The sequence below is a fragment of the Salvia splendens genome, chromosome 3 (assembly GCF_004379255.2).
Source record: "Salvia splendens isolate huo1 chromosome 3, SspV2, whole genome shotgun sequence".
Taxonomy (NCBI): domain Eukaryota; kingdom Viridiplantae; phylum Streptophyta; class Magnoliopsida; order Lamiales; family Lamiaceae; genus Salvia; species Salvia splendens.
In genome coordinates this window covers 2000997-2024190 of record NC_056034.1, presented here as the reverse complement: position 1 = coordinate 2024190, position 23194 = coordinate 2000997, and the positions used below count along the sequence as shown (strand labels likewise).

Sequence of the window (23194 nt, the reverse complement as noted above, 5' to 3'; positions counted from 1 at the left end):
AATTGTTAAGTTTAATTTATCCACAAATCTTAAACATTAACACAAAAGTTTGTCACCTTTATCAGCAATATCTTAACATCAATTGATGCATTATTATCTGCAATAGTGTGTTAAATTAAAGTTCGTCGTCTACTATGATTTACATATTAAATCATTAAATGTAGCATTTGGATTTAAGAATTTAAAGAAGATATATATATATATATATATATATATATATATATATATATATATATATATATATAGTACTACAATATATATCAAATATATATGTTAACAATCGAATCTCAACGTGTTCATTTTTTCGATAGGAATAAGCACTTCAACTAATCGATTCACTCAATGCATCATCCATTGAGTGTGATATCTCCATCATTGGTTATCGATCACGTTGAGATGGAGAAGTTCGGACACTAGTCTTTAATCCATGAACAACATTGAACCTGTTGGAATGAAAGATACAACTTAATCAAGGGGAGATACTACACAATCAAGTGATTGGAAGAATTAGTGGTGATTGATATCTTTCTAATACCTTGTATAGAAATTAGGTATAGAGTTAATTACTTACCTTTTGTGGAGGTATTGGCAGCCTATTTGAGGCGTGTAAATCCTTGTCAATAATCAATCAATAATGAGAATTATTCCCTCAATACCAAAGTTTATCATGGCTTCAGAGCAGGTTCTGAATTAGGGCTCAGAACAAATTCATCATCGTCCCATACCAATCTCGACCAAAAAAAAAACAGAGAAACAAGTGAGAAAACCAAATCCCAATCAATCCCAAAATGGCTGACGAAAAAAAACCAACCACAGAATCATCAAGCAGCAAGATACGTTCAAGCAAGAATGTAACTGTTGCATTCAAACTCAACGGATGGAATTACCCGTTGTGGTCGCGACTGATGAAAGTCGCAATCGGGAGTAGGGGAGGCTACTCCCACATAACAGGAAAACCAGCCCCGCCGACGCCAGATAGCAAGGAGTACGAAGATTGGGAGGAGACTGATCTTATTGTCTTCTCCTGGATCGTGGACAACATCGAAACAAACATCATCGCAGATTTTGCTCATCACCAAACAGCCCAGGCACTCTGGGAGAGCCTAGCCGTCACTTAAGAAAGCGAGGCGGATCTCTACCTCGTGTACGACCTAGAAGACAAGGCAAACACGATCAGACAAGGAGACATGGATCTGGAAACATATTACCGGAAGATCAACGGTATGTGGATCAATATTGATCGTTGCCAGAAACAGCCGATTAGCTGCTGTGACAAAGGAGTGAGCCAATTCCGAGAATTCTCAAACACCAAACGAGTACTTCGTTTTCTTGCCGGATTGAATGACGAATATGAAGGAGTCTGTCGCGATATCCTCAAAGAAGCGACACCACCCCCAATTGAAACTGCATACAGCTGGGTGAAGAAGGAGGCAGCCCGACGCAAAATCGGGCCACCAAGTTTCCTCAACACCACAGCCGAAAACAACCACGGAGGAGGCAACCTCACATCTGGAGGAATCAGTCACGGACTCGCGGCGCAAGGACAGAAACAACCCCACCGGGGTGGGAACTCACGACCGACGGCCACCGCACACCGCCCGGGAAGCAAACCGGCGGACAAATCGAAGTTATGGTGCTCCCATTGCGGAATGCAGAAGCACACGCGAGAAACGTGCTTCCAACTGATGGGATACCCCGATTGGTGGGAGGAGAGGCAGACGGCGAGGGCCAAGATGGCGGTCGGCTTAACCGTCGGAGCTGAGACGGGAAAACCGAATCCCGACAAATGGGAAGCACCGAACGGGAAAGGGAAGCAGAAAGAGGGAGGACCGGAAGCCTCCAGCGGAGGCGGAGGCGGCGGCGGCGTCGGCGCCGGCAATTTCGCCGGGAGGAGGGATTGGAACGACGGGAGGGGCGGCGCCAGTAATGGAGGTAAAGGGTTGGGGGTTCACAACCCTAACCCTATCTGTTTTGGCACTTCACAAATACCCCCCCCCTAATTTTTGAAAATTATATAAAAGACCCCATGTTTTGCATAAAAATCCCTCTAGTTATGATAACTTGAATGATGACCCACGATTTATGGATTATTGTGAAAAGCCCCCCGATATCTATAAGAATTCCCAGATCTGCCCCATTGACCTTAAAAATCGATTTGACCCCCTAAACCGAATTTCCGCTGCATATATTGTGAAAAATGTATTTGAGGGAGAGAAAAAGGGGTGGATTTTTGATTGTGGGGCCACTGATACCATGACCCCAAATAAGGATGATTTTATTAGTTTTAGTAATGTTACTAAGACATATATACAGACTGCTAGTGGGGAATTGATCACTGTAGCTGGGGCGGGCACTATTGAGATATCCCCGACATTGATACTTTCTAATTGCCTTTATGTTCCTACCTTGTCCCAAAGATTGATGTCTATAAGTCATGTGACGAAGGAATTAAACTGTACCCTGCTGATGCATCCTGACTTTTGTATCCTGCAGGATATTCGGACGAGGAGGATACTTGGGCGTGGCACTGAGAGCCAAGGACTCTACTACGTGGACGAGATAGCTCAACAAGGAAGTGTGATGCTGGCTCACGGGTCCACGAAAAGAGAGATTTGGCTCTGGCACCAACGGCTGGGACACCCCTCCCCTGGTTATTTTAGTTTACTTTTTCCTAAACTTTCTATTCCGAAAGATTTTGCTTGTGAGACTTGTGTTTTGGCCAAAAGCCACAGACAATCGTTTAAACCTACAAATACTCGTATGAATTCTATTTTTTCCCTTGTTCATGCTGATGTTTGGGGTCCTGCACCTGTTGTTGGGGAGAATGGTTTTCGATACTTTGTCATATTTGTAGATGTTGCACTAGGATGACATGGATATATTTCTTAAAACACAAATCTGAAGTACCTGAAAAATTCGCCCTTTTCTTTACACTAGTTCAAACCCAGTTCCAGACCACTATAAAAACCCTTCGATCCGACAACGGCAGAGAATTCGTTAATAAAAAAATGACTGACTTCTTTACCGAAAAAGGCCTCATTCACCAAACCTCCTGCCCTTATACCCCCGAACAGAATGGAGTAGCCGAAAGAAAAAACCGAACCATCCTCGAAATCACCCGAGCCTTGATGATTGAGTCCAAAGTTCCCAAGTCTTTTTGGCCAGAAGCCGTGGCCACCTCGATCTTCCTTATTAACCGACTCCCCACGAAAATCTTGAACAAGAAAACACCCCTTGACACCTTGACTAAACTCACCAAAATTCTTGAACACTTGAACCTTCAGCCTAGAGTCTTCGGATGTACAGTGTATGTCCATGTTCCCAAACACGAGAGAACAAAATTATCACCTTGTGCCACCAAATGTGTCTTTGTGGGTTATGGGATTAATCAACGAGGGTATCGATGCTATGACCCAAACACACGAAAAGTCATAACCACAATGAACTGCAATTTCTTGGAAACAGAATTCTTTTACCATACCAACTTTAGTAGTCAGGGGGAGAGTGAGTCGGAAAACACTTTTGACTACCTAAGTTGGTTTGTGCCTCGGTCAAATCTTTCCAACGAGGACTCAACAGAAAAGGTTAGCACGGCCACCGAGCATGTCTCGACCACAGAGTCCTCTCAACCACCACCCGATGATCCTCCTCAACCGGTATCCGAGGTAACCTCCGATTCCCCTCAAGAGTCCATTCTCCCTAACCATATTGATACAGAGACTTCTCTAGACGAGAGCACTGGAAGGTACATACTTCCTCCTCGGGGCACTCGGGGAATTCCACCAAAAAGATATTCTCCGGAGAAGATAGGAAGACGAAATCAGTATGCTGTCGCAAATTTCGCACAGGCAAACATGACAAAGATGGCGAGAGCCTTCGAAGCTGCCCTTTATGAGGAAGAAGAAATCCCTTATACAGCAGAAGAGGCGTGGCAGAAAAAACAATGGAGGGATGCGATACTAGTAGAAATGGATGCACTGCAGAAAAATAAAACTTGGGAAGTGAGCAAACTACCCAAAGGGGCAGCAACTGTGGGATGTATATGGGTGTTCACTATCAAAAGACGACCATACGGGTCAATTGATCGATACAAAGCAAGACTTGTAGCAAAGGGATACACCCAGACTTACGGTGTGGATTATGCTGAAACCTTCTCACCAGTGGCCAAAATCAATACAGTGAGGGTCCTGTTTTCGATCGCAGCTAACAGAGACTGGCCCCATCATCAATTTTATGTGACGAATGCCTTTCTACACGGCGAGTTGACAAAACCAGTCTACATGGAACCTCCTCCAGGCTTCGAAGGAGATTTTTTAGATGGGAATGTTTGCAAACTAAAGAAGACTTTATATGGCTTGAAGCAATCCCCGAGAGCTTGGTTCGGCAGATTTACTGAAGTAATGAAGAAGTATGAATATCAGCAAAGCAACTCGGACCATACATTGTTCCTCAAGAAGAAAAAAGGGAAGATTACTTGTCTTATTATTTATGTGGATGACATGATCATTACAGGGGATGATGAAGAGGAGATAAGTCAGTTGAAGAAGAATTTGTTCAAAGAATTCGAGATGAAAGATCTAGGTGCCTTGAAATACTTCTTAGGCATCGAGGTGAAACGGTCAAAGCAGGGCATCTTCATCAAACAAAGAAAGTATGTACTCGACATCCTTGCAGAAACAGGAATGATAGACTGCAAGCCAGCAGACACTCCAATGGTTCAGAATCATGGATTACAGATTCGAGAAGGGGCAAAACAGGCGGATCGTGGGAAATACCAAAGACTAGTGGGGAAGCTGATTACCTATCTCATACTAGGCCGGACTTGGCTTATGTCGTTGGAGTAGTAAGCCAGTTCATGCATGCACCTCAGGAGGAACAGGGAGGCCGTTCTACGAATAGTACGGTACTTAAAGGGCACACCAGGACACGGAGTGTTGTTCAAAAAACACAACCACTTGGAGATACATGGATATACAGATGCAGATTGGGCAGGAAATCCAAATGATCGAAAGTCAACAGCCGGGTATTTCACCTTTGTAGGAGGCAATCTAGTGACATGGAGAAGCAAGAAGCAGAAGGTGGTGGCTCTGTCAAGTGCGGAAGCAGAGTTCCGAGGAATAAAGAGTGGACTAACCGAAGTACTATGGCTTAGGAGACTCATGACCGAGTTGGAACTCAAATCGGCCCAACCCTGCCGATTATTGTGTGATAACAAGGCAGCCATCAGCATCTCCGAGAATCCGGTCCAACACGATCGAACCAAGCATGTGGAGGTGGATGGACACTTCATAAAGGATACAATTGATGCAAAGATCGTGGAACTACCATTCGTCAGATCAGAAGATCAGCTGGCTGATATCTTGACCAAGGCAGTGAACTCTCAATCTTTCCATGGAGTATTGGACAAGTTAAGCATCGGTAATCCCGTCACTTAACTTGAGGGGGAGTGTTGGAAGGAAAGATACAACTTAATCAAGGGGAGATATTACACAATCAAGTGATTGGAAGAATTAGTGGTGATTGATATCTTTCTAATACCTTGTATAGAAATTAGGTATAGAGTTAATTACTTACCTTTTGTGGAGATATTGGCAGCCTATTTGAGGCGTGTAAATCCTTGTCAATAATCAATCAATAATGAGAATTATTCCCTCAATACCAAAGTTTATCAGAACCATTTCATATTTTTAATCTATTAGTACTACTAGCTATTAAATTTGAACCACAAACTCTAGTAGTGGATGAGTGTGTGATCGACTATCGATTCACATCTATGCATATTATGTCATGTAAATTGATGTTGTAACACATGATTTATGTCAATTGTCCAAAAACATAAATCATAGTAACATCATTATCAATTGGAATTATATTTAAAGGTTGGTCAAATTGAAACTCACTTAAATACCTCCCAACACATTTTATTGTGACACTCAATAATGGAATCTTACAAGACCTAAAATTTTAATACTAATGGAGTAATAAGCTAGTTTTGCTTTTTATTGCTCTATTTGCTTTACTAAAGCTGATAAAGTGCTTTTTATTTTATTTTAGTAGTGATGTTTAGACTTAAGTCCCACACACTTCCACTTGTACCTTAAAATAGGGGCACTTTCTTTTTGGATTTATGTTTCATGGGCAGAAATTATTAGTGTTGCACTAATTTGTGTATTTATTTGTTTTTTTTCATAAAGGAAATACACTGATTTAAAGAGAACTTTATTTTTTATTTTCGAAGTTGCATATATTTTTTTTGAAGTATATATATATATATATATATATATATATATATAGGGTTGTGATCAATTGAGATTTTTTAGCCTAATTGAGAATTGAGATCCATTATTAGCCACTCATTTTTATTAAATGAGTGGTCCAGAATTTACCACATGGAAAATATTTTTACATTAATTAATTGTGAAAGGGCAGAATGGTAATTTCATCATACATTTTATTTAATAAATATTTTTTATTTTTTAAAAAAAATTAAATTTTTTTTTCGATTTTTTATTTTTTTTATTATTTTTATTTTTTTTTTGTCAACTACATATACAATTCATGTCAACTGCACATATATAATGTCAACTACATATACGATTCATATCACCTATACACATATACACATATAATGTCAACTATAAGCTGTTGACATTTGATGTGCAGGCTATTGACATTTGATGTGCAGGGCTATTGACATTTGATGTGCAGGCTACACATCGTAGTTGACATCGCGTGAAAATTAAAAAAATAAAAAAAAATTTTAAAAATTTTTTTAAAAAATTTTAAAAAAAATAAAAAAATAAAAAAATAAATTTTTTTTAGTTGTTGACATTTTAATACGAGTTGTTGACATTTGATATTCTGGCTATTGAAATGAAATGACGATAATACCCTTAGTTGATATAATCTACTTGTAGTTGACATTTCAAAATGAGTGGCAGAAAATGCATCTCAATTCTCAATTAAGCTAAAAAATCTCAACCTAACAAGACCATATATATATATATATATATATATATATAGGGATGTATTCATTTTCTTTTCCTATATTTCCTCCTTTTTCCTTCTTAATATCAGCCATTAGATTAGAGAAATGGACGGTCAAGACCAACATTGGGTAATTAATCCCGTGTTGCATTATTTGTCCTATTTTGTGCATTATGAGGGTACAATAGTAATCTAATAATGGCTGGAAACCGCTACAAATAATGCACCACATGGTCACGAGTAATGCATATATATTTGACTATATAATGCCCAATATGTGAACTGCAATGCATACGAATAAGATGTACCATGTTATGATGTTTGGACACACGTTTCTTGTTTCCCTAAGGGTTAAATAAGCTTAGGGGCTAGGCTATAGTACGTAGACACGTATGTAATCTTCACATGGTAACGAGTAATGGATATAATTGACTATATAATACACAATTTGTGAACTGCAATGCATACGAACAAGATGTGTTGTGTTATGATGTTTGACACACGTTTCTTGTTTCCCCTAAGGGTTTAATAAGCTTAGGGGCTAGGGTATAGTACGTACGCATTAATAACAAATTATAAAACGATACGAATAATTCACCAAATTGTCACGAGTAATGGATGTTATTAACTATATAATGCACAATATGTGAACTGCAATGCATACGAATAAGATGTACCATGTTATGATGTTTGACACACGTTTCTTGTTTCCCCTAAGAGTTTAATAAGCTTAGGGGCTAGGGTATAGTACGTAGACATTACTAAATGCACGTATGTAATCTTCAATCCGTTGATTAACCCATATACACAATACCTCTAATAATGCATAATATACTGAGATAATGACAATTAACAGCTACATAATGCACTACCTAAACCAAATAATGCACATACGTATATTCCAATAACAACAATTTGTTAGTAATGTCTATCGAGATCTTAGATATATCTATCGAGTTTTTATGTTCTGATCTTTCAGTTTCAGTTGCTTCCTTATGCTCCCTTCTATTTTAACCTAGCAGCATTTTATTAGAGTTCTGTTAATCAAATGGGAAATTCTAAAGTATTGTCGTTTATTTTTCGTGTCAGGTGATGATTTCTCGAAGAGCTGGATTGGATTTAGGATACGTCCGCCCCCTCTGTATTCCTGGGGATCTTCAATTAAAGACTTTTAAAACAACTTCAAACATTGGTTCTTCTGTTTTAGGCAAAAAACATGTTTCTTCACCCCGGGACTCCCAGCAGCCGGGAACAGAGGTATGGGCTTATATTCTCAATTGGTAACGCACAATTTTTCTGATTGAAGGCCGAGCTTCGCCCCTACAATGCAAACGAGCAGCTCCGTCCTGAGTTTGTTCTTGAATCCAGCCAACACTTTATTTTCTCAATTGTGTTTTAGCAGTTCCTCTTTTGGTTTGAAATCAGTTTTGTGATTGTGTACATAATATCTTATTGGTAGGTATGATAATCTTTGGTTATGTAATCCACTCTTTTCCAACACCGAAAACATAGTAGTAGATCATAAGATAAAAAGACATTGGTTGGTTTTAAGTAATTAATCTTATATAATTTGATCACCGGTAGAATAAACAATTTGTATCCATAATGATACAATTATTAAATGAAGTTTGAAATATATTATAGGAGCATCAGCCTTGTCAATAAGTAAATTCATTCACAATTAGTAAATATGAATGAAGCTCTACTGGTAGCCACGTCTGGGTGTTGGCAAGCTGAACTGTTTTTTAAGTCATCAACAATTGCATAGTAGCAATCAAAACTAAACCTCTGACTAAAAAGGATACTACAACAAATAGTCTCAGGGTTATCCCAAATATTGTTGCATATCTCTTTCAGCAGCCCATATTTACAATTATCATCCCACATTGTGTAGCACTCTTTCAGATCGACACTCATTACAACCAAACTACTTATCATAATCACCATCACCATCATCATCACCATGACTGAGTTTTGAGGACTCATGCTTCTAAGATAATATGTATAATACCCCTCGTTACAACGTTTTGCTTTTATAGATGTCATATCCCTCACTTAATTCATTCCATTACTTGTAACCTATCTATGTAATAGTAGTATTTATTGTCACCATCAATTAACTTGTATAATTAATACGTCGAATTTAACCAACCATCAATTAACCTGTAATTAAGAAGCCGAATTTAACCGAAAACTTTAACACTTCATTAATAATTGAAATTAGAACTTCAAATTCGCAAGCTATCAGTTCATGGCATCTAATGATGAATATGATCCCTACACTTTTTCTCCAAAGTAGGTTGGTCGTCGAAGCCAGTGCAGTTCCGTGGCAAGTCATTGAGCATGTCCATCTCCTGGAACTCGCTCCGGTCGAAAAACCAATCTCCCACGGCTTGTGCTATCGTCTGAAAATACATTTCATACTAAATTAGTAGTGTGCGACCAAACAATTTGTGTGGAAGATACCTTACATAGTTTCACTTACTTTGTTAGCAAGTCCGTTTCCAACAAACAATGAGCATGTCGAACCGCGTACGTATTCCATATGGCCATGTTGGTAGCAACTATGTACAAAATAGCCTCTCCTTGAGGAACTATTCTCAATTGTACTTTTCAGCGTATTTATGAATGTGTATCTAAAATCTAACAAAAATATTATGGGAGATAGATTAATATTAAATAGAGTCAAAATTAGTAATAATATTGTATATACCTTTCATGATTTTTATCTCACTCCAATTGCAAAATATCAAGTTACTGGTGCAATTGATCCATCTCGGGCTAGCATCACTCGGAGAGAACACATTATTTGAGATCTGTGACAGGTAGATTGGAAATAAAAAATATAATTATAACATCAAAGAAATTAATGAATACTAATAATTATTACATTATAAGATTGCTCATACCTGATATTTGTCAAATGCTGATTCAATTAAAAATAGTGGGGTTTGGATATCTGGGACCAAATTTTCAGGAAATAAACACTACAAATACAAATATGATTTTAAGAAATACTTAATTATAATATCCAAAAAAGTAATGAAAATTAGCTAATACTATATTCATACCAGAGTTGAGCTAAATTTGGATGTGCATGATGTGGGTAACATATTCGTCAAACCCTATATATTTACATAGCAAAAAATGAAGAAAGAATGTAAGAATACACGTGGTAATAATATATAGTACTACTTGATTATAAAACATAGTAAAATGAAATTAAAAGAATACATACATGTGTTGATATCACACTAAAGAAGTAAGCTTCTCTCCAATCAGCTCCCATAAAATGCTCTCTAGTGAGCCAAACAAAATTAATCAATGTCATAGTAAGATAATATATAATAAAAAGTATTTTGATAATTAGGTAATTAATAGAGATGGTCTTACCCATGAACAAAAAAACCTGAATCAGATACGCACTTCACTTTAGTTGTGTTGTGAAACAACGATTGAAACTTATCACAGTGTAAAGTAGTGGCTAATCCACCTGCCGAAGTGCCTGACAATAAAGCCTATAAAAATAATAGTAGCATCAATTAATATCAAGTAGCAATTAGAATTTAATTAATTCAAGAGTTACTATAATTTAATAACACATACATTTTTAGCATTTCCCATTCCGATTCGTAGGAGCTCATCCATCATGGCATCGTATATTCTCGCACCTCTATAAGTCAGGTTGTGCTTCTATATAAATGTTTCAGAAATTGAACAATTGAGTAAAGTGATGCAGCTATAATTGAATTGAGTAAAACATACAATTAGGACTAAACCGGACGCATCAACCTTCTAGTTCGTGCCGAACCGTCCAGTCCGGTTTTTAAAAGAGTGCATGTTAGGTTGGTATAACTAGTTGTGCTTATTGGTAACATGGAAGAAATTTAAAAACTTACAGGGTCTACGTCCTCAACATCGGACATCAAAGATGAGCCGTCGCAGTAGAAGATTTTGAACACGTGCCAATTGTAGAAATCTGAAATCATACATATGCAAGAATTAAGTTATATATTTCAAATTAGAGAAATGAAATTGTAATTTTGATTAGATTTAACTACACATATATACCAGGATTCAAGGTGGAATTGGCATCGAGCATCCCTCCAAAGGATACGACACCATTCTGCTCCGTCATAAGCTTAGCACTACTTCCTTTAGGATCTCTGGTTCTATCGAGGCAGTTATCTACATTGTGACACCACCCACCACCCTTGCAACTCCAAATTGTTAGTCTTATTATCATAAAGGCATATGAACTCAACAATAATAGAAGTAAATGATAAAAATCCACAAAAGCTGTTCATATTCATATACCTGTAGGAATACGTGCCAGTTGTCGACTCCGTCTCCGAACCCTGGGCTATAAGCATAGGCAGGAGGGGTGCCGTCTAGACAGACTATATACACAAATAGTTAAGCAATGAATTAGCAACAGTTGAGAATCAAACATATACATATATATGTGTGTGTGTGTGTGTGTGTGTACGTACCAGCTCCTCTGGCTACAGCGGAGTCCAACAGAGAGATGGAGACGTTGTGGACTGCTACGATTCCGGCCGTAACCAAAGATAGGATAGTAAGTGGGAGTAGTAATGCAGCCATGACTTGTGTCTCTGCACAATGATTGAAACGAAATCGACTTGTTAATTAGTTCAGAGCTGACAAAGTGTGTGTTGTGTGAGACTGAGAGTGTAAGCTGTGTGACTGTGAATCTAAAATCTCCACTCTTATTAATGAATGGAAATGTGAGACTGAGGTGTCTTAATCAATGGAGATGGAGATGGAGACATCCATCCACCTCTGCCAAACTGTCCTAAATCTGCATGGAATTGGAGCATTCTCATTGGTCTACACAAATACTAGTTATTCTATATTTATTTATCCCATTCCCAACTTTAAACTAACTCATTTCTCCACCTATAACTAAGATTATATACTACTGACATTAAAACTTAATGGATTGTTACAAGTTATTTTTTTGGGATTATAGAATACTAATATTTTTAGAGAAAAAAAATGGGAGTTTTAGGATTCGGAATTGACTCAATAATTATATTTAGTTGTTTGTATCCCAACTTTGAATCTAATTTGAACTGAATTCATATTTCTAAATTATATTTGAGAAGGAAACAAGAGATATGAATGCATTATGATTCAGCTTCTGGAATATATACTTGAAAAGGAAACAAGCGATAAGATAGCATTTTAATTAGGCTCCTGTCCACATACTATTATCACTCCTAGAGTTGGTTACTATAACTTCAAATAAAAAGCATAAATATTTACCAAAAAAACTATGGGAAATAAAAATATGATCAACAAATTTAAGGTCTTCCACTCATACAGATTATTGATACTGTATCACTATTAGTGTTCGAGTTTTACTTAGTTATTAATCCATCCAATTTTGAGATCTTTCTCAACAATTTTTTAATCAATAGGAGTATATGAAAATTAATGGATTGTTATATGCTCGTTAATTTTTTGGATCATAGAACAGTGAGTATTTTTAAAGAAAAAATCATTCCAAAATTACTCCCCATGTCCGCGAATAGGAGTCCATTTTTTCCATTTCGGTCCGTCTGTTAACCGTGAATAGGAGTCCTGGTTCACTTTTACTATTATATAGGCCCTACATTCAACTAACTCATTCCATTCACATTTCATTTAAAACTCACTCATATTTCACTAACTTTTTTTTCACCATTTTTCTTAACGTTTTTTAAAATCCACGATCAGAAAGAAATGAGACTTCTGCTCATGGACATGAAGCAATCAATGTTTTAGAGTTACAGCCTTAGAAATTTACTCAGTAATGATACAAGCAATGTTTCAGAGTTACAGCCTTAGAAATTTACTCAATAATGTATGCATCCACTCCCATTTTAGTAGGAATTCACGTGATTTTGTATTCCCAAGTTATGTAATCATTTAATTTGACCTTCACGTGATTTTGTATTCCCAAGATATGTATTCATTTTAATTTGACCAACTTGATACATTACATTCCTAACTTGATGAGATATATGCCCACTATATAATAATGGAGCATTAACATTAATATATCAAAACATATCAATTGATGCATCTTGATATTGCATTCACTTTTTTTGCTGAATCTTGTAAAACATGGGCCATAAATTTATTACATCTTGATATTGCATTCACTTTTTTGCCTGCTGAATCTTGTAAAACATGGGCCATAAATTTATTATTGCACCAAAAGTAGCGTAAAATGAAGACGATAAGTATTTTTGACAATTGATTTTAACTTTAAATAGAACAATTCCTAATCTTTAGGTATATCTGTTTTGCCATTAAGACCATGTCTGGTTGCTAGGATTCTGTCTGTGAAAGTAATCTGATTCATTAAATTTTAAATTTCTGTGTTTGTTTCCGTTTTTAATCAAACTGGAAAAGTAATCAAAATTCTGAAACAAGGAAAGTTAGTACAACTTTCTAGGATTCTGAATCCTAACTTTTCTCAGTTATTCTTTTCCCAGTTTTAGGATTCTTATATATTTAATGCAATATAGTATAGTTTTATTATTATTATCATCATTATTATTATTTACAATGTTTTAAAAATAATTTAAAAGTATAAACCATACTTAATTTCAGGATAATAAATAACTATAATTCAAATTATCATAATTATAACTATATTATTAATATTTATATTTAATTTTTATTATCTTAATAATAATAATGTATTAAATAATTAAATATAATTATAATTATATAATAATATAATAATTATTACTTTATAAATTAGTAATTAACAATAAAATTGTAGTAAAATTTTAAATTATAAAATTTATTTATTATTATATTATTATATATTATGATGTATAATCCATATTTAAACTATCCATCGTAATAATAAATAAAATAATATAATTATTATTATTTGTAATTAATAATTTATTAAATAATATGTATTATTATTTTTTATAAATAAAAAATGATAAGTAAATTTTTAGTTTAGTGTTCAAATCAAATATAAACTTTAAAAATCTTGATATTTTCCAAACACGAGAAAGTAAATATATTGGGAATCATATTCGCGGGATTCATTTTTCTAGGAATCATTTTCCTTGCCAACTTTACTTTCCCGCTAACCAAACATGGCCTAAAGGAATGATTTTTGGCCTACCATCCAATTTGTCGCATTTGTGATCTTTCCCAATATCATATCCATAGATTAGCAATATAGTAATTATTTTCAATTTAACTCTTGAAAATATCATGTGACGATATTAGCCAAAGTTAAGCCGATAAGAGTGAGTATTAATTAAAGATCAACAAATTGGGAGTTCAATGTATTAAAACCGAGGCTTGATAAGTATCCTTAGAAAAGAAAGTAGGTCACCAACCAATACAAAAATTCGGAAAACAAAATCAAAACACATTTTTTTAGGATTGCCCTTCACATTGTCCACTTCAACAATTTCATCAAGAATTCTTGTTTTGCTTTTAAGATTACTAAATTAAGCTATACATGTATGAAGTATATGATTTAAGAACTTTAGATAGTGAAAATATAGGATAAATTTATTTTAATTTAAAGTATACAAATGACCCATTTATAGAAAAGTATATAAATGGCCTATATGTACATATTGATACTGGACTAACTATGAAAAAATAAAATATAATTATTTTAATTTAAAGTATACAAATGGCCAATTTATAAAAAAGTATATAAATGGCCCATACACAAGGTTAAGAGCCTTGTGCTCTACCAAAGCTAGACGGGCTTTTGTTTATGTTGGTAACGTATTAATAACATATATGAATATAAAATTATCAATACATAGTAGTATTATCAAACTGACAAGCTAATGGTTCAAAGTTTTCATATGTTTAAAGCGATTAAATAGATATATACATTTAAAACCGGAAGAAGAAATCAATTGATAATCTTTGTTGTCCATTTTAATGGCTCAAAGTGTTAATGAAATACATTCATTAGTGTAATCAAATTATCTATTCTATTATCAACACTAAACCCTCTAAGTAATACTATATCACAATTACTCCCTCCGTTCCATAGTAATGAAAACGTTTCTTTTCGGCACGAATATTAAGAAAAATTGTGTTAGGTGAGTTAAGTAAAGACAGACAGATGAAGAGAGAAATATATGGGCTTGTCAATAAAGAGGCTAATGGGCTACAATTCTACTCATTTTGTATTTTCAGCCCAATTAAGTTGAATCTAATTGAACCATATCCGGGTCAGTTTTACTTGGGCCGACCGAAAACCGACCCATTAAAAACGAGACGGATAATGTATTCCGACTTTGGCCATTGCCGTTTATTCATCATCCCCTTGCCTTCTCCTTTTAGTTTTCTCCCTTTCTAAAAAATTCTGATTCTCCGATTCTAATCTGAGCTTTGCTAATGTTCGATTGATTGTTTCCCGATTACCTCCAACACATTCTCTGCTTCTATCGCTTCCCGCCCAAAGCGCCATAAATAATCGAGAACCCTAATTCCAATTTTACAGATAATGCAGAGGCGGAGTCGAAGAAATCGAAGAGAGCTCCAGTGGAATTAGTCAAGTATCGTGGTCTTTCCTTACTACTCCAAAGTCCATCGGCCATGAGATGAGTAATACTATAATGTATCTGCAATGGTCTTTATATCTAACTCTGCAATTCCAGTGTATCTCTATGATTTAATAAAGTGTTATATGCTTTTGCTCGTTTGGCTTGTTTTTAGCTAGGATGTAACATCGTATATGGAATTTCCAGGATGCTATAATGAGGTAATCTTATGTGTATAGGTTCTTGTTTTCCTGTTTATTTGGTAAACAAGTTCGAATTTCTGAATTTTGTCTGGAACATGCCCATCACAGATAGGTGAATGAACAAACAAATTTAGTTGTGTGGGAACACCGTGCATCACTAGCTATCTCCAATCTCTTTCTTGATGAGCTTCCTTTGTTGCAAACAAGAGGTACATGGATCTAGGGATTAGTTCTGTTTTAATCATATTCTTTCATATTTAAAAAAATTGACTAGGTATTTGGATCTGGGATGTGAAGAATATATGATCTGTGCAACAATTCGGTTTAGGAAGTAGAAATATATGTTGCCTAATGTTGGGTTGGAATACGTCAGGTGGTATACTTCTTTGTGGCCCTCCAGGAGTGGGGAAGACATTATTAGCAAAAGCTGTTGCTGGTGAGGCAGGTGTAAACTTCTTCTCCATATCTGCATCTCAGTTTGTCGAAATATATGTGGGAGTTGCGCTTCTCGCGTACGAGCACTCTATCAAGAAGCAAGGGACAATGTGAGATTTCAATTCCTTTTATCTGATTGTGGTGATTGTTGGGCCTCTTTGGATCAAGCAAATAGGTTTACTACTCAGAACGTGGAATGCTTTTGATACTCGATTCCTAAATTCTAATATTTTGTTATGATTCCACCTTTTAGTTAGCTTTTGGGAGGAGTTCCATTCTTGAGTGCCTTATGATTTCTTATAGGTTTGACCGGAGACCGTACATATTTACTCTCGTTGCTCATTAATTCTAATAGTTGCTCCTTTTTGTCCATGAGATTTTGACTGCATTTGTTCTTCAAAGACCATGCATTGTTGTTTTCTTACTTTCACAGAGCTTATATTTGTGGAAGTGATGTGATGTGCGTGAGTCAAGCATTTGCAGGCTCCATCTGTTGTTTTCATCGATGAACTGGATGTTGATGGAAGTGCACATGGTTTGATTAAGTGGTCTGGTGGGCAAGAACGTGATGCTACTTTAAATCCGGTCTCTTGCACATATTTGATTGCTTATAATTTTGATGTGACACAATAATGGTCTGATTCGACTGTAATATAAAATACCTTATCGATCCTCTAGCTTCTTGTGTGCCTGGATGGGTTCGAAGGCAGAGGAGAAGTCATTACCATTGCTTCTACAAACAGGCCAGACATTTTGGATGCATCACTTGTGAGACCAGGGAGGTTCAACCGGAAAATACACATACCCAAGCCTGGACTGGTTGGCCGTGTTGAAATTCTGAAGATGCGGTTTGTTGCCTTCCATCAGCAGTACTTTCAATTGGTCTACGCGGTCTCATTGTTTGGTTTCAGGTTCATGCTAGGAAGAAAGCAATGGCCCCTGACGTGGACTATTTGGCTGCTGCGACTATGACTGATGGAGTGGTTGGTGCTGAGCTGTCCAACATTATCGAGGTTGCTGCTATCAACATGATGCGCGATGAAAGAACAGAGGTATTTCACTTGAAAACCTTCAATAGCCTCTCCTCGCTGTTAATTGTTGCCAGTAATACTTAAAACAGGCACAGATGAACAGTTTTTATCATATGTGAGTTGAAGTTCTTTTATGAGAAATTATCTGCCCGTCTTTTATTTGTGCTTTTTAGTTTTCATCAGGGATGGTTCCATGATTGTGAAATTTTTTATGTACTCGTGACAGATTACTAATGATGATTTGTTACAAGAGCTGCACAAATAGAAGAAAGAGGAATGCTTGATAATAGAGAGAACAGCCCCGAGATCTGGAAGCAAGTAGCTATAAATGAAGCTGAAATGGCCATAGTTGCTGTCAATTTCCCGGATCATAGATATATCTATCGAGTTTTTATGTTCTGATCTTTCAGTTTCAGTTGCTTCCTTATGCTCCCTTCTATTTTAACCTAGAAGCATTTTATTAGAGTTCTGTTAATCAAATGGGAAATTCTAAAGTATTGTCGTTTATTTTTCGTGTCAGGTGACGATTTCTCGAAGAGCTGGAATGGATTTAGGATACGTCCGCCCCCTCTGTATTCCTGGAGATCTTCAATTAAAGATTTTTAAAACAACTTTAAAATTGGTTCTTTTGTTTTAGGCAAAAAACATGTTTCTTCACCCCGGGACTCCCAGCAGCCGGGAACAGAGGTATGGGCTTATATTCTCAATTGGTAACGCACAATTTTTCTGATTGAAGGCCGAGCTTCGTCCCTAGAATGCAAACGAGCAGCTCCGTCCTGAGTTTGTTCTTGAATCCGGCCAACACTTTATTTTCTCAATTGTGTTTTAGCAGTTCCTCTTTTGGTTTGAATCAGTACTCTAATTGGGCCATACATAATATTTTATTGGTAGGTATGATAATCTTTGGTTAATTATGTAATCCACTCTTTTCCAACAACGAAAACATAGTACTAGAGCATAAGATAAAAAAGACATTGGTTTGAAGTAATTAATCTTATATAATTTGATCACCGGTAGAATAAACAATTTGTATCTATAATGATTCAATTATTAAATGAAGTTTGAAATATATTATAGGAGCATCAGCCTTGTTTGTCAATAAGTAAATTCATTCACAATTAGTAAATATGAATAAAGCTCTACTGGAAGCCACGTCTGGGTGTTGGCAAGCGGAACTGTTTTTTAAGTCATCAACAATTGCATAGTAGCAATCAAAACTAAACCTCTGACTAAGAAGGGTACCACAACAAATAGTCTCAGGGTTATCCCAAATATTGTTGCATATCTCTTTCAGCAGCCCATATTTACAATTATCATCCCACATCGTGTAGCACTCTTTCAGATCGACACTCATTACAACCAAACTACTTATCATAATCACCATCACCATCACCATGACTGAGTTTTGAGGACTCATGCTTCTAAGATAATATGTATAATACCCTTAGTTACAACGTCTTGCTTTTATAGATGTCATATCCCTCACTTAATTCATTCCATTACTTATAACCTATCTATGTAATAGTAGTATTTATTGTCACCATTAATTAATTTGTATAATTAATACGTCGAATTTAACCAACCATCAATTAACCTGTAATTAAGAAGCCGAATTTAACCGAAAACTTTAACACTTCATTAATAATTGAAATTAGTACTTCAAATTCGCAAGCTATCAATTCATGGCATCTAATGATGAATATGATCCCTACACTTTTTCTCCAAAGTAGGTTGGTCGTCGAAGCCAGTGCAGTTCCGTGGCAAGTCATTGAGCATGTCCATCTCCTGGAACTCGCTCCGGTCGAAAAACCAATCTCCCACGGCTTGTGCTATCGTCTGAAAATACATTTCATACTAAATTAGTAGTGTGCGACCAAACAATTTGTGTGGCAGATACCTTATATAGTTTCACTTACTTTGTTAGCAAGTCCGTTTCCAACAAACAATGAGCATGTCGAACCGCGTACGTATTCCATATGGCCATGTTGGTAGCAACTATGTACAAAATAGCCTCTCCTTGAGGAGCTATTCTCAATTGTACTTTTCAGCGTATTTATGAATGTGTATCTAAAATCTAACAAAAAATATTATGGGAGATAGATTAATATTAAATAGAGTCAAACTTAGTAATAATATTGTATATACCTTTCATGATTTTTATCTCACTCCAATTGCAAAATGTCAAGTTATTGATGCAATTGATCCATCTCGGGCTAGCATCACTCGGAGAGAACACATTGTTTGAGATCTGTGACAGGTAGATTGGAAATAAAAAAATATAATTATAACATCAAAGAAATTAATGAATACTAATAATTATTACATTATAAGATTGCTCATACCTGATATTTGTCAAATGCTGATTCAATTAAAAATAGTGGGGTTTGGATATGTGGGACCAAATTTTCAGGAAATATACACTACAAATACAAATATGATTATAAGGAATACTTAATTATATTATCCAAAAAAGTAATGAAAATGAGCTAATACTATATTCATACCAGTGTTGGGCTAAATTTGGATGTGCATGATGTGGGTAACATATTCGTCAAACCCTATATATGTACATAGCAAAAAATGAAGAAAGAATGTAAGAAAACCCTATATATGTACATAGCAAAAAATGAAGAAAGAATGTAAGAATACACGTGGTAATAATATATAGTACTACTTGATTATAAAATAGAGTAAAATGAAATTAAAAGAATACATACATGTGTTGATATCACATTAAAGAAGTAAGCTTCTCTCCAATCAGCTCCGATAAAATGCTCTCTAGTGAGCCAAACAAAATTAATCAATGTCATAGTAAGATAATATATAATAAAAAATATTTTGATAAATAGGTAATTAATAGAGATGGTCTTACCCATGAACAAAAAAACCTGAATCAGATACGCACTTCACTTTAGTTGTGTTGTGAAACAATGATTGAAACTTATCACAGTGTAAAGTAGTGGCTAATCCACCTGCCGAAGTGCCTGACAATAAAGCCTATAAAAATAATACTAGCATCAATTAATATCAAGTAGCAATTAGAATTTAATTAAGTCAAGAGTTACTATAATTGAATAACACATACATTTTTAGCATTTCCCATTCCGATTCGTAGGAGCTCATCCATCATAGCATCATATATTCTAGCACCTCTATAAGTCAGGTTGTGCTTCTATATAAATGTTTCAGAAATTAACAATTGAGTAAAGTGATGCAGCTATAATTGAATTGAGTAAAACATACAATTAGGACTAAATCGGACGCATCAGCCTTCTAGTTCGTGCCGAACCGTCCAGTCCGGTTTTTAAAAGAGTGCATGTTAGGCTAGTATAACTAGTTGTGCTTATTTGTGACATGGAAGAAATATAAAAACTTACAGGGTCTACGTCCTCAACATTGGACATGAAAGATGAGCCGTCGCAGTAGAAGATTTTGAACACGTGCCAATTGTAGAAATCTGAAATCATACATATGCAAGAATTAAGTTATATATTTGAAATTAGAGAAATGAAATTGTAATTTTGATTAGATTTAACTACACATATATACCAGGATTCAAGGTGGAATTGGCATCGAGCATCCCTCCAAAGGATGCGACACCATTCTGCTCCGTCATAAGCTTAGCACTACTTCCTTTAGGATCTCTGGTTCTATCGAGGCAGTTATCTACATTGTGACACCACCCACCACCCTTGCAACTCCAAATTGTTAGTCTTATTATCATAAAGGCATATGAACTCAACAATAATAGAAGTAAATGATAAAAATCCACAAAAGCTGTTCATATTCATATACCTGTAGGAATACGTGCCAGTTGTCGACTCCGTCTCCGAACCCTGGGCTATAAGCATAGGCAGGAGGGGTGCCGTCTAGACAGACTATATACACAAATAGTTAAGCAATGAATTAGCAACAGTTGAGAATCAAACATATACATATATATGTGTGTGTGTGTGTGTGTGTGTGTACGTACCAGCTCCTCTGGCTACAGCGGAGTCCAACAGAGAGATGGAGACGTTGTGGACTGCTACGATTCCGGCCGTAACCAAAGATAGGATAGTAAGTGGGAGTAGTAATGCAGCCATGACTTGTGTCTCTGCACAATGATTGAAACGAAATCGACTTGTTAATTAGTTCAGAGCTGGCAAAGTGAGACTGAGAGTGTAAGCTGTGTGAGTTTGAATCTAAAATCTCCACTCTTATTAATGAATGGAAATGTGAGACTGAGGTGTCTTAATGAATGGAGATGGAGATGGAGACATCCATCCACCTGCCAAACTGTCCTAAATCTGCATGGAATTGGATCATTCTCATTGGTCTACACAAATACTAGTTATTCTATATTTATTTATCCCATTCCCAACTTTAAACTAACTCATTTCTCCACCTATAACTAAAATTATAAACTACTGAGATTAAAACTTAATGGATTGTTACAAGTTATTTTTTTGGGATTATAGAATACTAATATTTTTAGAGGAAAAAATGGGAGTTTTAGAATTCGGAATTGACTCAATAATTATATTTAGTTGTTTGTATCCCAACTTTGAATCTAATTTGAACTGAATTCATATTTCTAAATTATATTTGAGAAGGAAACAAGAGATATGAATGCATTTTGATTCAGCTTCTGGAATATATACTTGAAAAGGAAACAAGAGATAATATTGCATTTTAATTAGGCTCCTGTCCACATACTATTATCACTCCTAGAGTTGGTTACTATTAGATACTACTACTGAGATTAAAACTTCAAATAAAAAGCATAAATATTTACCAAAAAAACTATGGGAAATAAAAATATGATCAACAAATTTAAGGTCTTCCACTCATACAGATTATTGATACTGTATCACTATTAGTGTTCGAGTTTTACTTAGTTATTAATCCATCCAATTTTGAGATCTTTCTCAACAATTTTTTAATCAATAGGAGTATATGAAAATTAATGGATTGTTATATGCTCGTTAATTTTTTGGATTATAGAACAGTGAGTATTTTTAAAGAAAAAATCATTCCAAAATTACTCCCCATGTCCGCGAATAGGAGTCCATTTTTTCCATTTCGGTCCGTCTGTTAACCGTGAATAGGAGTCCTGGTTGACTTTTACTATTATATAGGCCCTACATTCAACTAACTCATTCCACTCACATTTCATTTAAAACTCACTCATATTTCACTAACTTTTTTTTCACCATTTTTCTTAACGTTTTTTAAAATCCACGTGTCAGAAAGAAATGAGACTTCTGCTCATGGACATGAAGCAATCAATGTTTTAGAGTTACAGCCTTAGAAATTTACTCAGTAATGATACAAGCAATGTTTCAGAGTTACAGCCTTAGAAATTTACTCAATAATGTATGCATCCACTCCCATTTTAGTAGGAATTCACGTGATTTTGTATTCCCAAGTTATGTAATCATTTAATTTGACCTTCACGTGATTTTGTATTCCCAAGATATGTATTCATTTTAATTTGACCAACTTGATACATTACATTCCTAACTTGATGAGATATATGCCCACTATATAATAATGGAGCATTAACATTATTATATCAAAACATATCAATTGATGCATCTTGATATTGCATTCACTTTTTTGCTGAATCTTGTAAAACATGGGCCATAAATTTATTACATCTTGATATTGCATTCACTTTTTTGCCTGCTGAATCTTTTAAAACATGGGCCATAAATTTATTATTGCACCAAAAGTAGCGTAAAATGAAGACGATAAGTATTTTTGACAATTGATTTTAACTTTAAATAGAACAATTCCTAATCTTTAGGTATATCTGTTTTGCCATTAAGGCCATGTCTGGTTGCTAGGATTCTGTATGTGAAAGTAATCTGATTCATTAAATTTTAAATTTCTGTGTTTGTTTCCGTTTTTAATCAAACTGGAAAAGTAATCAAAATTCTGAAACAAGGAAAGTTAGTACAACTTTCTAGGATTCTGAATCCTAACTTTTCTCAGTTATTCT

General features: G+C 35.4%; 2 protein-coding genes and 1 long non-coding RNA gene across 12 annotated transcripts; 1 reads left to right on the top strand and 2 right to left on the bottom strand.

Annotated features, from left to right (window-relative positions):
* Positions 1 to 9169: 9169 nt before the first annotated feature.
* Positions 9170 to 11821, bottom strand: LOC121794273 (pectin acetylesterase 11-like). 2 transcript variants are annotated; one of them, XM_042192364.1, is made up of 12 exons: positions 11481 to 11785; positions 11305 to 11387; positions 11059 to 11200; positions 10887 to 10966; positions 10594 to 10680; positions 10381 to 10505; positions 10226 to 10286; positions 10059 to 10112; positions 9897 to 9974; positions 9701 to 9803; positions 9473 to 9630; positions 9170 to 9392 (listed from the first exon to the last, which is right to left on the bottom strand). In XM_042192364.1, exons 1-12 carry the CDS (start codon positions 11590 to 11592, stop codon positions 9246 to 9248), a joined length of 1230 nt encoding a protein of 409 aa, XP_042048298.1. In that variant the 5' UTR covers positions 11593 to 11785; the 3' UTR covers positions 9170 to 9245. The 2 variants fall into 2 exon arrangements, with proteins under 2 accessions (XP_042048298.1, XP_042048299.1); XM_042192365.1 differs by lacking the exon at positions 9170 to 9392 and having other exon boundaries at positions 9479 to 9623; positions 11481 to 11821.
* Positions 11822 to 15309: 3488 nt separating this feature from the next.
* On the top strand, positions 15310 to 18127 carry LOC121794277. 8 transcript variants are annotated; one of them, XR_006049273.1, is made up of 5 exons: positions 15310 to 15603; positions 15747 to 15760; positions 15851 to 15951; positions 16116 to 17229; positions 17435 to 18127. It is a non-coding gene; the product is annotated as an uncharacterized LOC121794277 (long non-coding RNA). The 8 variants fall into 8 exon arrangements; XR_006049271.1 differs by having other exon boundaries at positions 15715 to 15760; XR_006049274.1 differs by having other exon boundaries at positions 15310 to 15616.
* A 694-nt stretch (positions 18128 to 18821) lies between these two features.
* LOC121794275 (pectin acetylesterase 11-like) lies at positions 18822 to 21614 on the bottom strand. Of its 2 annotated transcripts, XM_042192366.1 has the most exons (12): positions 21182 to 21522; positions 21004 to 21086; positions 20758 to 20899; positions 20586 to 20665; positions 20294 to 20380; positions 20081 to 20205; positions 19926 to 19986; positions 19713 to 19766; positions 19551 to 19628; positions 19354 to 19456; positions 19125 to 19282; positions 18822 to 19044 (listed from the first exon to the last, which is right to left on the bottom strand). In XM_042192366.1, exons 1-12 carry the CDS (start codon positions 21291 to 21293, stop codon positions 18898 to 18900), a joined length of 1230 nt encoding a protein of 409 aa, XP_042048300.1. In that variant the 5' UTR covers positions 21294 to 21522; the 3' UTR covers positions 18822 to 18897. The 2 variants fall into 2 exon arrangements, with proteins under 2 accessions (XP_042048300.1, XP_042048301.1); XM_042192367.1 differs by lacking the exon at positions 18822 to 19044 and having other exon boundaries at positions 19131 to 19275; positions 21182 to 21614.
* Between the last annotated feature and the right edge of the window lie 1580 nt (positions 21615 to 23194).